Below are 16645 nucleotides of genomic sequence, written 5' to 3' on the forward strand. Positions count from 1 at the left end.
TAAGAAGAAGGGACCTGGGCTAATGGTCTACATATTAGGCTTGAACCAAGAGAAAAAGGAGAATGGGAAATAATGATTTTTTTTTCTCTGTGCACTGGGCTTTACATCTGCATTTTATAAACAAACAAAGAGCAGCCAGGCTGCCATCCTGAAATGTGCAAGATATGAATTCAAACCTTGGACTCAGAAGTTTTTAGATTTTGGATTTTCTGTATTCTTGACCAGTGCTCTAAAAAATCTTTAAAGCACAAAAGATCTATATTACAAAAGTGCAAAAGGAAGTACTTCCTATTGAGTTGTGTTTGTTGGTTTCTTTTTCTCCAAGAGTATTTTCTTCTTAAGATGGAGGGAACACTGGGAGAAGCAGGATAGTACATAATTTGTCGTCATCTGTTCTTCAAGGCTGAAGTAATTAAAACGTCAAACACAAGACAAACATTGCTTAAAACATAGCTAAGGTGTGAGGAACAAGAAATAATGGAAATATGTTAACAAGAAGTTATTTCCAATAATTGTTACCAGGAATTAAGAGTCCTATTTGAGCAGGAGCCTAAGACCTGGATTTCATATGCATAGATTACAGTTTTTGAAAAACGTGGCATGGGCTTATTATACTGCCCAGCTTTGAGTGGGAATATTAACCTAATGAGAGTTCCCTAACCTGATGTAATAAAAGTAATGGATGGACTGTACTTCCAGGATATGAATTATGTAGGAATGGAAAAGTAGGTTGTGCTTGTTCACAGGTGATTAAAAAAAACCTTACTGTCAAACAAAGTAAATAGCAATAAAGTTGTTTAATTGTGTTTTGAAAACCAAAAGGATAAATAGGTGCAAAAAACTGCACATATTCATGCAAGAAAGGTTCAGAAACAGATGTTAAAAAGAGTAATGCTCACATGACTTTTAATTCAGAATATCCAAAAGATATGGATCATTGGAACTTGGCAGCATGTAGATGAAAATTAATCCACAGAAGTAGCCTATTTATTTCTTATTTTTCTTAAACATCTGATACTGATTCTGTTAGACACAAGAGAGTGGACTGAGTAGACTTTTGATCTGGTGTATGTACAGGTGAAAAAAATTGGTTAAAAATAGCGAACAACAAATTGTTCAGTACTGTGATTGATACTGCTCTACATGTTCTGAAAATGAAGCCTTATAACTGGATTCACAAGTAAGTATCTAAAAATACAGGTATAGTAACACTGATAGAATAGATGTCCATTTGGAAAAGCCACATCCTGGCAGATGGTGTGCTCCCTACTTTAGCTGATGTAAAAGCTTTTGCGAGGGCCCTGAGGACTTCAGTTCTGACACTGTCCTACTGAAAGATATCTTGCTTAGTTGTGAACAAGATCTCTCTATTCCACCTATACACACCACAGATAGCCTCCGTGTGATCCAGAGAGTGGTTTTTTTTGCAATACTTGTCTCCTGTGATGGGTAGTGAGACTATGTAAGATATCACCCAGGGAGGTGTTCCTGGATATTTTGTTGTGATAACAGGTGTTGGATTGTTCTGACTCACTTGTACCGTGCTTTCATGTCAAATAACATACAGCTTGTTTAGCAAAGTGTGCAGACTTCCCAAGTGTATTAAAAATCCCTAAACTGAAGATAGTCTACAGAACAAGAGGCTTCTGTTGATATAAATGAATGATAAGTGAAATAAGTTCAGGGTACAGATTCCTGCTGCTGAAAACCCAAGAAACCAGTCATCCAAGACCACCCACCTCAGCAAAGTGGTGTTTTTTTTTTTTTTTTTTTCCCCCTTTTGTTCAATGCATTAGAAAACCAGGAAAATAAGTAGAAATAAGAATGCATTTGGATTCCAGTGAACCTGCCTAGTGCATTGCTCTGGAAGCAATTCCCATATATATACAGAATTTACAGGCAAGAAATTTGCTAATACTGATCTAAAGCTGACATGATGAAATCCAGAAGAAAAAGGCTATTAACTGTGTTTGTCATAAATTCACGTTTCTCATTTCTCACTTTGAAACATAAGAAATGAGTTGAACATGAATTGTATTTCCCACAACTAGTAGTTTTCTGTCCTTGGAAAGTTTTAGAGGGAGGAGCTCAGAGGTGCTGTGGGAGGGATTAAAAATCATATTAAAGTTTTGACATGAGAGGGAAAACTGTCAGAGCAGGAGGTTTCTTCTGAGCTTTTGCCTGCTCCCCCCCTTTTTTTTTAACCCCCAAATTAGGATGATAAATATTCATGTCCATATTCTTCTAATAATTCTTTTTTGGTGTTCTGATTGTCACACTATTCCCAGGATTGAAGAATGTGGACTTTCGTGTTCTCAGGTAATCTTATACTTGTTCCTATTTGCTATCTATTAGTATAGTAGTTGTATGCTGGAAAAAATAATCGTCAGAAAAGTAAGAAAGCAGCAATGGAAAAATACTTCAGCTGAATTAAGTATCAAAAGTAGCAAAGGTGCTAGGAGGGGAGTAAGAAAATGCATCTTAATTTCCAGCTGCTGTTGTTAGTACCTTTTGAAATCAATCGTTTGCATTTGAAAACAAACAAAAAAAAGGCTTCAGTTAACATACATTACTTTAGAGAGTCAGTTTTCACAACAGCAGTGGTGTTTCACAACAGCAGACGAGGGAGGAAGGGAAGTTTCAGAAATTGCAAATTGTGGTAAGAATACATAAAATCCTGACTTTCCCCGTGGATAAATGAATTAAGCTTGAGAAAGTAAAACCTGTCTTTCATTTCGTGGAGTGAATGTAACTACAGCATTACATTTAATGACTTATGTATGTGCATAAAAGTGGAGTGTGAAACGTAGCATCTAGTATCCCTGAATCTTGCGTGTTGCCGCATATCCCCACAAAGGGGCGCTATGGAGATACGCTGCTTCTGTTGGCACTCAAACTCTGAGAACAGTGTAAACTGAAAGATAAAGAAAAAAGAAGGTTAAAACAATAGGGATTTTGACTTGCAGGTTTAGTAGAGGACAACTATGTACGTGCTACAGAGGAGTGGAATAGGTAGCATGAAAGCATTTGACCGTACAGACTACTGCTTGAAAATGCCAATGTTAAGGACAGGCAATGAGACATACGACAGATTATCTGAATGTAGTGGTACTATGCAGATATTAAGTATCTAAGTTGCAGTGATTTATACTTTATTTTATATATGTATTACAGAAAATATCTATAGTAAAGATACTTATAAAATTCTAGATTGGAGGACAAAAAACTCCTCTATATTTAAAGTTTAATCAATATTCCCACATTAAATTCTGCTGTAAATATAGACAAAACCCTGAGGTTTGGTGGAATGAATCCCATTCTTACAGCTTTTCCAACACTTAAGGTTGGATAACTGAGAAAGAATTAGTTATTTATTTTTAATGTACATGGGAAATGCCTCATTTCCAGTATAATGGAATCAATCAATTGATCAATTGTTTCTGATGGTAAAGATGGGATTCAGTTCATGTAATGTTTCTTCTAGTTCTATTCAGTAAAATCTTGAATGCATTAATGACTTTTTAGGGCAAAAATGTTTTCTCACTGAGAACAATAATGATCTCAATGCAAAAAAATACTGCCAACACAGTGCAAAGCACTGTAGCTGCATAAACTTCAGAGTCCCATGACTAGCTTGTTAAACTTCTTTTCCATTTGAAGTAACTTCAATTTCTCTACATAACTGACCAGGATTTATGGCCCCAATCCAGTTCCTACCTCAGTTACTTTAAAATGAATCAGTTTATCTTCTCCAATATTTGTATCTCAGTGACCTTTATAGGGGCACTAAGCAGAGGTAACAATTAGTTTGTGTGCAGTATAGGTGTGCTGCCTTTGGTTATGGCACTTCAGGTCACAAAGCAGAGAATTAATATAGTTGTTTGGTGGTTTGTTTTTGTTTTTTTTTTGTTTTTTTTTTTTTTAAGCAATTTTCTTAATGTGATCATGAGATTTTCTAAACTATCAGAAGCTTTCTCTAGCTGCTAATGCTACAAGTATTACAGAAAATTACTTCTTTCTGAATATTTCCTCTGTTTGTGGATTTCTGCCAAGTCAGCCCTGAAGTTGTGTGGCTCTTTCTAAAGCAATATGGGAATAAAGCAATTAATTTGCCTTTTTTTAAAATCTCTCACCTCAAACTGTAGGTATTGTCACGAGGTTTTGAGTAGACTGAAACTGTTGAGTTTGAGCAGCAAACTACATTTTAAGGCTATGTCCTCTGAATATTTTTAAGCAGTTTTGACCTCCTTTGGTACTCCTTATCAGAGCACTGGTTGTACTTAAGAGGGAAATAGTGAAATAACTGTTTTGAGGTATGTAACGTAAAAGCTCTTCACAATGAACTGTTTACATTTTGGACCTTATTTCAGCTTTTGGAATAATTTTTAGTTTACTGTGAGTATTCAGCAAGACATCCCTGCTCTGCTTTGTGTAAGGCAGTGTCCAGGCTTCATTTCTATGAACAAACTCTACTTTTGTTCAATACAGGAAAGGAAAAAAAACAACCCAACTTTGGATGTGTACTACATGAAGATTTACACAGCATGAAAACACACAATTGTGGGCTGAGTGATGGTAAAGGAACAACCAAGCCATTTTATGTAGTATGATTTAGTTCTTCTTCCTTATTTTAATGACTGGGCTTTGCAGCTTGCGTGATATTCTGGTATTTAATGGTTAAATACAATGGGCTTGGTCTCCATGCCTCACCCAATAGCAAATACAGTTATCAACCAAGTTTCCCTGCAAAAGCATAGGGGAATCCCAGCCTGCAGTTGAAATTGGGTTTGTGCCCTACTCATTTTACAGTCCATGTTATTTGCAGGCTGTACACAAAAGAACAGGCCTGTGCCAAATTGGACTCAACAGCTGGTAAAGATCAAGAATACTACATTTTAGAAACCCCAGCAACCCAGAAAACTATGAAATTGTATTTGCATTGTCTACCATTAGTAGAAATGTTTCCAAAGTCCATGTATAAAGAAGGAAATACTAAACTGAATCTGGGGTTTCCCTGCAATTAGTAAAGTTACTGGAAGCAAATTCTTGATATAGCTGCTGCTTGTTCATACTATTCATAGTCACAGTATGTGGTGTTTCTATACTGCATATTTATGCCATAGATCAGTCCATCATTGATGAATACTACATGCTGCACTGACTCAACTGACATCAATTGGCAGTTGCTCATTTTTAAGGTGAGCAGTCTGTACGTAAAAGTGGCTGCCAGCCTCTAAAAAATGGACATGATGATCTAGGTGACATAACTAATTTGTTCTCCAAGATCTGTTTAAAAACTTGGTTTTAGACAGGGAAAATGTAATCAGAGACTGATCAGAGACTGATATCGAGTGAGAGAAAGAAATACAGTGTTGACATAGGAAGATGATTCACCACAGACTTTCTTGTGTATACATTGATATACCTGGTGACTGGTGGAGATGCATAAAACCAGGAGGCATACCCTTTGCTAATATTTGCTGAGATGCAATACAATCCGTGAGAGTATGTGCTACACAGAGGGCCTAAGTTTTGCATCCCTACATGTCACTGACTCTCATGTGGCCCTGTTGAAGTAATTTCCTTTCTCCGGTTTTTGTAAGTGCAAAATAGTGCTGAACTTTCCCTATGATGTTTTAATTATGTGTTTTAATTAAGTGCCTTGACTACTATAATTAAATGTTATGTATTCATTAGTCAAAGCATTCATACTTAAAATCGGGAGAGCTACAGTTTAGCAAGTTTTGTTGACTTACCTCTTGGTTTTAATTTAGCTCTTATGGTCAAAAATAGCTCATGACAAGAGACGCTTAGCTTCCATGTTTCCTGCTGTCCCCTATGGCACTAGTTGGGTGCCATCCAGTTTCCTCAACCCCTGAGAAGAATGAGACCAGTGACAGGTTCAAATAGGGACTTTGAAAATTCTCCAATGTTCTTCATTATTACAGCATCTACCACCACTTCTTTCAGGAGAGGTGGAGATGCAGAGAGCCCTGCAGTTCAGAACTTGCAAAAATTCAGTGTTAACTCTTATTTTTATTTTTTTTAATTCTTATTTCAAAAAACTGGAAAAAGCTTTTCTCCAGTTTTTGTCTTTCTCAAAAGTAACCAATCTGGAAAGTAACAAGCCACCTGACAAAGTGTCCTGAAACTGAAACACAAGGCAGATCTAGAAGCTTCACCACCATGAGATTTCAAACTGTACGTGCAATCAGTACCCATAACAGAGGGTAGATACAATGAGACAAAAACAAACAAAGGCAGTGAATTTTAGCTCATGATTATATCTGAGCTCTGGTCTTAGGGAGGGAGGATATACTTCAACTTCATTTGGACCTAAAACTCAGTGGTGAGTATCGTGATTTGGAAGTAGGTGCTTTTCACAGCTGCAGGATGTTGCTGTCAGAGAATCACAGAATGTTAGGGGCTAGAAGGGACCTCAAAAGATCCTCTACTCCAACCCCTGCCAGAGCAAGATCACCTATACCAGATCACACAGGTGATCCAGGTGTGTTTTGAATATCTCCAGAGAAGACTCCCTATGGCAGCCTGTTCCAGTGTTCTGTCACTCACAGTGAAAAAATTCTTCCTCATGTTTACAGGGAACTTCCTGTGCCTCAGCTTCCACTCACTGCTCCTTGTCGTGTCATTGGGCATCACTGAGCAGAGCCTGGCTGCATCCTCCTGGCACTCACCCCTCATATTCATAAACATTGATGAGATCACCCCTTACTCTCCTCCTCTCCAAAATAAAGAGCCCCAGCTCCCTCAGTCTGCCCTTGTAAGGAAGATGTTCCACTCCCTTAATCACTGCTGTGGCTCTGCACTGGACTCTTTCAAGCAGTATGAAGCAGTCTGACTGATTTCAGTTGGAAAGCTGCTTGTAATTTATCTAAGAATTAATATAGGAAGCACATTTGTTTAGGAGTGGTGGTAACTTTAACAAGACCATGTAGTGTGCGATGGCTGAAATTCTTGCAGTGAAGAATCAAAGGAAATGTGCTGCATCTAAAGAAATGTGGCAGCAGGCCAAGGGAGGTGATTCTGCTCCTCTGTGCTGGTGAGACCTCACCTGGAGAACTATGTATCAGCTCTGGGGTTCTCAGCAGAATAAAGATATACACCTGTTCGAATGCATCCAGAGGAGGACCACAAAATGATCAGAGAGCTGGAGCACTTCTATGGAGAAAGGCTGAGAGATTTGGAGTTCAGCCTGGAGAAGAGAAGGCTCTAAGAAGAATTATTGTGGCTGTCCAATATTTAAAGGAAAGTATATGGGCAGTCTTCACAGTATCACAGTATCATCAAGGTTGGAAGAGACCTCATAGATCATCAAGGCCAACCCTTTACCACAGAGCTCAAGGCTAGACCATGGCACCAAGTGCCACATCCAATCTTGCCTTGAACAGCTCCAGGGACGGCGACGCCACCACCTCCCTGGGCAGCCCATTCCAGTGTCCAATGACTCTCTCAGTGAAGAACTTTCTCCTCACTCCGAGCCTAAATCTCCCCTGGCGCAGCCTGAGGCTGTGTCCTCTCGTTCTGGTGCTGGCCACCTGAGAGAAGAGAGCAACCTCCCCCTGGCCACAACCACCCCTCAGGTAGTTATAGACAGCAATAAGGTCACCCCTGAGCCTCCTCTTCTCCAGGCTAAACAATCCCAGCTCCCTCAGCCTCTCCTCGTAGGGCTTGTGCTCGAGGCCTCTCACCAGCCTCGTCGCCCTTCTCTGGACACGCTCAAGCATCTCAATGTCCTTCCTAAACTGGGGGGCCCAGAACTGAACACAGTACTCAAGGTGAGGTCTAACCAGTGCAGAGTACAGGGGCAGAATGACCTCCCTGCTCCTGCTGACCACACCATTCCTGATGCAGGCCAGGATGCCACTGGCTCTCTTGGCCACCTGGGCACACTGCTGGCTCATGTTCAGGCAGGTATCAATCAGCACCCCCAGATCCCTCTCTGTCTGGCTGCTCTCCAGCCACTCCGACCCCAGCCTGTATCTCTGCATGGGGTTGTTGTGGCCAAAGTGCAGCACCCTGCAATTGGAGCTATTGAACGCCATCCCATTGGACTCTGCCCATCTGTCCAGGCGGTCAAGGTCAAGGTCTTCTTAGCTTCCTGTTTTTGCAGGACAAGGGATGATGATTTTAGACTAAGAAAGGGCAGATTTAGACTGGATTTAAGGAAGAAATCTTTTACAGTGAGAGTGGTGAAATAGTGGAACATGTTGCCCAGAGAGGTGGTAGATGCCACATCCCTTGAAACATTCAAGGCCAGGTTGGATGGGGCTCTCAGCAATCTGATCTGGTTGAAGATGTTCCAGCTCATTGCAGGGGGTTTGGACTAGTGTTGTGGAGGGCCTGTAGGCCCAAAAAGAGGCTTATGTATGCCTGTGCTTGCCTGGACATGTTTTTCTGCCAGGACCCCTGTTTGTAAACAGGTTGTGTAACCCCCACACACCCAGCTTGTGTCTCCCTGGTGAAGGCCCATGTGATCCCCATATTTGGGGATCACCTAGGCAACTGCCTTTTGCCTATTATGGTAAGGTTTGGCTGACTGCCAACCTGATTGGTCATTCTAATGGCCAAAGGGCCCATTGATCTCAGCCCACATTCAATAAATAGGGGTGCACAGGTAAACAAAGAGCTCAGACCCCGATGCTCAGACACCTGCTTGGGTGCTACCTTGCTAGCTCAGACTCCATTGCATGCTCAGACCCTGCATGGCTCAGACCCCCACGCTCGGACTCACTTACTTGCAGCTGCCTGCCTACATACCTCAGTTGCAGAGCTCAGTTAAGCCTGCCTATATATATATATATATATATATATATATATATATATATATATATATATATATATGTGGAGCCTGTAGTCTCCTAAGCCAGCTGTGCATATCTGCACGCCACGGTGTTATCAGGACCAGATCCTGCATTGCCTGCCTTTACCTATGGAGCTGCCTATCATTGCCTGGTAAGCACCACTGCCACTGAGATAACCAAGAGCAGACTCTGGATTGTCTGCACACGCTATCGGCATGCTAGCCATGTGAGAATCGTGCTAGAGACTGAACGACATCCAGCTCCTGCACCTGAGATCCTGCCTGCCTGAGAGTCCCTGAACAGAGCATCCAGAAGAAGCCAGCAGCACCAAGGCAGAGATTGCATTCATCGCCAGGAGAACCAGTCATAGACCAGTCATTTCCCCAGAAGCTGGGAAGATTCATCCTTTCCCCTCAAGCCAGGAGGATTCCAGCCTCAAAGTCCACGGGCAGAGATCCCCTGAAGTCTGGACACTGGCATAGGCTGTGATGATTGATAAATAAGAATTGTGAGTAAAAGCTTTAATGCCTCTGTAATATCTGTTGCCTCTGCCATAGAGCAGAATCAGTTTCCAGCCCACTCTGCTGGACGAACAGCATATACACCCCAAACGGTATTTGCTGCGGGGGAAAACTCCTCTCTCCGTTTATAGTTTGAATGTTTGCTAGTTAATTAATAAGTCACTGTGCATATTTTATCCTGGAATGTTTTCATAACCGTGTAAGAATGATATTAATATACAGTGGTTGGGGGTGGCGAGAGTCCAGAATATTGAGTTTAATAAATATATATTCTTATATAATATTATCTCACCCCAATTAATTTCTCCCCTCTGCCAAAACCGACATAGGTAGCAGAATACCCCTCCGCAACAACTAGATGACCTTTCAAGGTCCCTTCCAATCCAAAGAATGCTGTGATTCTGTAATTTCTACATTTGCTGCAGCTGGCAATGCTGTACCTGTTACTTTGTCATGTCCTAAAAGAAAGAAAAGCCGGAATATGCCCCAAACAGCAGTGTGCTGCTTAGGAAGTTCCAGACCATCTCTGAACTACTTGGCTAGGAATGACTGTGGGAGCAGCAAATTTGTGTGTACTCAGATGTGACATAGACATATCACAGCTCTGAGCCTGACTTTACAATTTTAGGAATTCACTGGGCCAGAATTTTCTGAGGACATGAATAAGCTGTAAAGTCACAGCAAATAATGATATTGACTACTGGAATAGATTGCTGCAGAGCTTAAGGAGATCTCTGCCTAAGAAAAATTCTCATATGTCTCAGATTAAGGTCATTCATTCTTCCTAAGGTAGAAATGCAGAGTAGAGAGCATCTTGAGTTCTTTTCTATCCATAGTATCTCTGCTTTCATTCATAATTTTTATTTTTGTGAGATCTAAAGGCAGTATTTCAAGTAATAGTTAACTTATTCCTTTGGAATAGTTAACAGACCCAAAGATCTGCCTTACTGTACTGCATATCCTGTCCTCTCAGCATGCAGAACATACACTGTCAGCACTTACGGAACAGGCAATCTCATTCAGCAAGTGTCTGTGCAAAAGTGGAGAGTTGGTTTTAGTTTTACTTTGCAAATTATCTGTGCAAATTCTCTCTTGCAAGAAAATGTTTCAATTTCTTGTGTTAAATATCAATAATTTCTGCAAAGCTGATTGTCTTGGAGTTGCCTCCACTTGCCTGCATGTTTTGAGAAAGTATGAATCATCTAAGCAGAACTGTACAGGACTAGATGTGCATTCATTGTCTTTTCTTGGAAAACTTAAGGAAATAGTTTATAGTAGTTAATACATTTCACTCTCCAGTTCTGTTTTTGCCTTTCATCCCTACGTAAGAAAACTTCCTTGATCTTTTTCCTACTTCCTCACCTTCTTGACCTGGTGTTCTTAGAATCATAGAATCATAGAATCAACCAGGTTGGAAGAGACCTCCAAGATCATCCAGTCCAACCTATCCCCCAGCCCTATCCAGTCAACTAGACCATGGCACTAAGTGCCTCATCCAGTCTTTCCTTGAGCACCTCCAGGGACGGTGACTCCACCACCTCCCTGGGCAGCCCATTCCAATGGGAAATCACTCTCTCTGGGAAGAACTTCCTCCTAATATCCAGCCTATACCTACCCCGGCACAACTTGAGACTGTGTCCCCTTGTTCTATTGCTGGTTGCCTGGGAGAAGAGACCAACCCCCACCTGGCTCAGGTAGTTGTAGACAGTAATAAGATCACCCCTGAGCCTCCTCTTCTCCAGGCTAAACAACCCCAGCTCCCTCAGCCTCTCCTCATAGGATTTGTGCTCCAGGCCCCTCACCAGCTTTGTTGCCCTTCTCTGGACATGTTCCAGCACCTCAACATCTCTCTTGAATTGAGGAGCCCAGAACTGGACACAGTGCTCAAGGTGTGGCCTGACCAGTGCTGAGCACAGGGGCAGAATAACCTCCCTTGTCCTACTGGCCACACTGTTCCTAATCTAGGCCAGGATGCCATTGGCTCTCTTGGCCACCTGGGCACACTGCTGGCTCATCTTCAGCCTACTATCTATCAGTACCCCCAGGTCCCTTTCCTCTTGGCTGCTCTCCAGCCACTCTGTCCCCAGCCTGTAGCACTGCTTGGGGTTGTTGTGGCCAAAGTGCAGAACCCTGCACTTGGTCTTGTTAAAACTCATCCCATTGGCCTCTGCCCACCCATCCAGCCTGGCCAGGTCCCTCTGCAGGGCTCTCCTACCTTCCAACAGATCAACACCTGCTTCCTTCCATGACTGCAATTACAATTTTCTCTATTAAGTTTCTGTTTTGATGTCTTAGTATTGTAATTTTTCCCATTTATGGTTTCCTTATATATATAAATTTTCTTTAAGTTTACACTTGCAATTCTCATTTTATCATGTTTCGTGCTTAGTTTTTGTCTGTAGTATGTGCTCTTTTAATTTTTTTCCTGTTATTTTGAAGTTAAAACTTTTTCAGCTGGTGACATCTCTATTACCATTCAGTCTACCTTCTGTATCTTATTTTCTCCTCCACTAAGGGGCAAAAAACCCCTTACACACTTCTTAGATGAAGGTGTGGTGTAGGTGTTTTTTAGTGAGTAAGTGCTATCATTAAAAATGAGACACAGAGTGAAGCAACGTATAATCAGCCTATGAAGGTACTGAACAATGACAGATTTAGTGATCTGAGGCCATGCCCAGGAATTATTGCTGCCTCTAAGGACAACAGCATGATCAGGGGAGTCAGGCAAAACAATGCTGCTGTTTTAAAGTTGGTAGAAATTTTTGGAAGCCCTTCTTTTGGACGTCTGCCTCTTTTAACTGCGTTGTGCTAACTTTAGCAACCACAGTTAGTAGAAGATACATGAGATAAAGCCAAGCTATATGATTATTCCATATTTTTTCCCTTCCTTTCAAAGCCCTGAAAAGTGATGTCTTCTTCCAAGTGACAAGTGATAGGACAAGAAGAAATGGCCTCAAGTTGCATCAGAGGAGGTTTAGATTGGATAGTAGAAGAAATTTCTTCACTGAAAGAGTTATCAAACACTAGAATAGGCTGCCCAGGGAAGTAGTTGAATTCCCATCTCTGGAGGTGTTTGAAAGACACATACATGGGGTGCTATGGGACATGGTTTAGCACCAGACTTGGTGGAGTTAGGTAGTGTTTGGACTCAATGAGCTTAAAGGTCTTTTCCAACCTTAAACAATCCTATGATTCTGTGGTGTTTGACTGAGATTACCACAGCTTGCTTAAATCATGTTTCAGATTTGTCTGCGTAAATCTAATTTTGCAAAATCTTATTTTCCAAACTTTAGCTTCATTTCACTGCCAGTAGTGAGGTAAAATCCACATGAAGAAATTGGGTTCTGTGAAAAGCTGCTATACTTCCCCAAAGTCCTATAGAACAGATACCAACTGTCTCTAAGACACACTCACCATTGGCCAAAGCTGAGCCCATCAGTGACAGTGGAAGCACCTCTGTGATAACAGATTTATGAAGAGGGAGGGCAAAAAAAAGCAGCTGGAGAAGAGCAACCAGAGAGAGGAGGAAGAATATGTGAGAGAAGCAATTCTGCAACACCAAGACCAGGTAAATAGGAGGGAAAGGAGGCGCTGCAGGTGCTGGAGCAGCTGGAATGTCCTTCACCCTGTGGTGACCATCATGGTAAGACTGGCTGTCCCTCTGCAGCTAGTAGGTGTCCATGGTGGAGCAGATTTCCACCCATGGAGAAACCCACGCTGCAGCAGGTGGATGCTCAAACCAAGCTGTGTCACCATAGGAATCCCACATTTTAGCAGGCTTCTGGCTAGACCTCTGGAGAGAGCAGTCCATGCTGCAGCAGGTTTGCTGGCAGAACTTGTGACTCTGTGGGGTACTCACACTGGAGCAATGCATTCCTGTGGCACCCATCCAGGGTTAAAAGCTTTTCCACACCTGATTCCAAGTTCATTTAAATCAGTGGAAAGGGCTTCACTCACCCATAGTCCTCCACAATCTATGAATGTGAGCAGGGTTGCATTTTCATTTATTTAATTTATTTAATTTATTTCATTTATTAATGTCTAGTAGGTCACTATTCTGCTAGAGCAAAATGGTGAGGGCCTTGCTGTGTATGCCAGAGCACTGGAAAGCCAGGCCAGCAATATAATCTCTCTTTTGCTGAGCAATAGTGTTAGTGTATGAGAAAACAGTAGCTGGAATAGAAGATCTTCTGGCCAAAAGGAAGAGATAATTCCAGTTGCCTCCAGCAGCAGCAGGAGGAGCAACACTTATCCTGGAGGATCTCTTCTTGTAATCTTCATTTCAGTTCTTGCTGTCTTTTTTCTTTTTCCTTTTCTATAGCAATCTCCCTGCCCACTGGTTCCAGTCATTTTTGAGATGACAATTCTCAGTGCTGTTAACTTGGCTGAGGGATCTTGATGAAGTTTTATTGTAGCTTCTTCTATGCTACAGAGATAGATACCATCCCAACTTCAAAGCATGGGATTATCTGTGGTTGTTTAGAAAGCTTGTAGAACCTTTGTTCTCCAGTTCTTCAAGAAATGGACAAGGAAGTGGCTGACTTGATCTGGTGTTGGTGACAGTGCAGCCTCTATCTGGAGGGCTGACTTCATGACCTCCAGAGGCCCCTTCCATCCTAAATACCTTAACTTCCATTTTGTCGTGCTCTATATGACGTCTCCAGTTGTTCACTGAAGTAACCATTAATGCTGTGTTAGAATGCTCCTGTCCCATTGTCAGACTAGAAGCGCTGCTTTGGCAGATCAGCTGTCCTTTAGAGCAGATGAGCGGTCTGAAATTTTTGACACTCTATGTATGGGATGGTGCTGATTTGTACCAGCTGAGGGTATGGCATTCAAAGTCCATTTTAATTATACTTTGCCTATCATATGCAATTCCTTTTTGTTAAAAACTTGTATTAATATTTTAGGAAACAGGACATCAAAAGGATGGACTTTTTGTTTGTTTGTTTTCTTTGTTTTTATCCACACACAAAAAAAAAAGAAACCAGAGCATATTGTTGCTTCAAGCAAATTCTGCATCGAGTGCTGGAGTTGAAGCATACAATAGAATAAGGATATTTTATTTCAGGCTGTCATAGCTCCCTTTGGTCCAATAAATTTAAAGTCCAGTGATTCTGTGTAAGCACTTTTTGTATGGCAGCACTATTTTTGCATACAATTCACTGACAAAAAAAATTACCAAGAGGGAATATTCTTCCCAATTGTGAGACCTCAAAAAAATATTGTTTTGACTGGACATTTGCTTAAAGAGTAAGTGCATGTTACTGCAAAGGGTTCCCAGAGGTATAATTACGGCGCTGCCAACTGCTTCACTTGTTCTGCTCTGTAATAGGGATACTGGATGGTCCAGTTACAATATGAGAATGGGATTCGTCTATATCCATAAAGTGCAGGAAGGAATACACACTGACTTAAAGTCAGAAATCACTGTTATACCTGAATAGTGTCAGGTAGAGGAGGAGGAGAGTTTAAAGGAACTGAATGTCTTGTATTGTTCATGTGCTCTGTGTCACTGAAGTACTGCTAGACTCTAGTGGAAGTGTTGGTCTTGTGATAAGCAGCAGGTTGTGAAGACCCAAGTCCATACTTTAGCATGTACATGTGCAATGGCAAAAATTGGTGCAAGGCTGTGTAAGCTTTTGACCACTGTGAAGCCTTACTGAAGATTGTCCCATAATTTTCAATAAACCAAATAATCTCTTCACTGTTCACTGTCAGGTCACTATTTAGTTGAGAGCACATCGACATGGCATTAACGCAGGCGGATGTTACCTTACTCTGTGGGACACAAGCGAGCTCTCATCCAGAACGTGTATGACCTTGTCAGCACTGTGCTGAGCTTAATATCCTACTTTTCAGTAGCACTTATCCTCTCAGATTCAACACTGTACTGATGTGACCAAATGGTTTTTGTTCAGCTTGGAACACATGGAGAGAGACTCAGAGCTCTGTTTCCATACAAAGTTCTTAAGTATGGACCCATATCACTTTGACTGTGGCTGTCCATGGCTCAGAGACCTCTGTCTTTATGGAAGTGATTGAGATCACATTAGCATTGTCAGGTTTTTTCACTGAGAAATGAGAAATCATTTAGGATTCTGTATGGTCTTACCTGCCCGAACTGAGTGGCGTTAGCAGATGGAGAAGAGAAGACTGTTGATGGATTGCTTGTGCAGAAAGGAGTGAGTAGCTCCCTCTTTGATATGACATGCTTGTGGTGCTCCCAGAGATAAAGAATGTTACTGCTTTACAAGGCACCAAATAAACTCTAGTGGGAAACTGTCTTAAGAGCTGTGTGTAGTTCTGGTCTTTCCATTTGGACAGATACATTAAAGAAGAAATACCTGCTGAGAAGAGTGATGGTAAGAAAGAAAGCAAGAAAGCTGTTTTTATTACAGAGGAGTAAAAGAGTTTGGCTTTTATAGTCTTACATAAAAGCTGAGAAAAGTTATATTACTGTTTGTAGGTAAACAGAAACTAAATTCCAGGATGGAAATATCTATTAAATGAAAAGACCACAATCAGAAGTCAACACGTGCTAACCATTTTTGTGTTTGTTGCTGATTGAGACCAGGGATTCTGGAGTGGCCTCGACTATTAAGGCAGCACATATGAAAGCCTGGCTGATTTCAAAATGAAGCTTTACTGGTTTTTGAAAGATGATGTGGTGCCTGTGGTTTCCAGGTGACTAGGCCTGGTGATCTGGAGATCCTTTCTAATTCTGTGCAAAATAAGATGGATTTATGCAGAGCATCTCCTCCTGACTGGGTCTAAAAAAGAACATGAATCAATTAATCTACTTTATCAGCCTTTTGACTATAATTTGAGCATCAGTTACTGCAAGACTGCACTTTTCCTGTGTTGTAAGAGTATGTACAGTCCCATGATTACTTTTAATTGCTGTCAGAGAACAGGAATTGCTGGAATAGAGGGAGACAGCAGAATATGGCTGTGTTCCTTTTTCTCTGCCCTGACAGTTGGACCTAAAGTAGGAATGTAGGTGATAACTGCCACTGAGGATCTCTAAAGCAGGAAAACTGTTCACTCTACATTCACTGACTTTGATGTCTCTAATTTAGGGTCACCCTAATTCAATGGCTTTAATTCACTCAGTTAATGAATGCTAAGTTTCTGAAACTTAGTCCAAATTAATGAACATATTTTGAGGCAGTTTTGGGTGTATTACTATTCCTTATGGAGTTGTGGAAGAGCTGCCATCAACTCTACTACTAGCAAGGTACAATATGGCTAACATGCAGACTATGAAACTGAATTTGCCCCAGACTCTTTCCTGTGTGA

The 16645-nt window shown here is 41.3% G+C and overlaps 1 protein-coding gene across 1 annotated transcript in view; it reads left to right on the top strand.

Annotated features, from left to right (window-relative positions):
* The first annotated feature begins 2217 nt into the window (after positions 1–2217).
* Positions 2218–16645, top strand: part of IL17REL (interleukin 17 receptor E like) — a 46047-nt gene continuing 31619 nt past the window's right edge. Inside the window, exon 1 of the mRNA XM_064142914.1 lies at positions 2218–2319. Coding sequence (XP_063998984.1) covers positions 2218–2319 — 102 coding nt within the window. The remainder of the gene's footprint in view (positions 2320–16645) is intronic.

Source organism: Pogoniulus pusillus, chromosome 4 (genome assembly GCF_015220805.1).
Source record: "Pogoniulus pusillus isolate bPogPus1 chromosome 4, bPogPus1.pri, whole genome shotgun sequence".
Lineage (NCBI taxonomy): Eukaryota > Metazoa > Chordata > Aves > Piciformes > Lybiidae > Pogoniulus > Pogoniulus pusillus.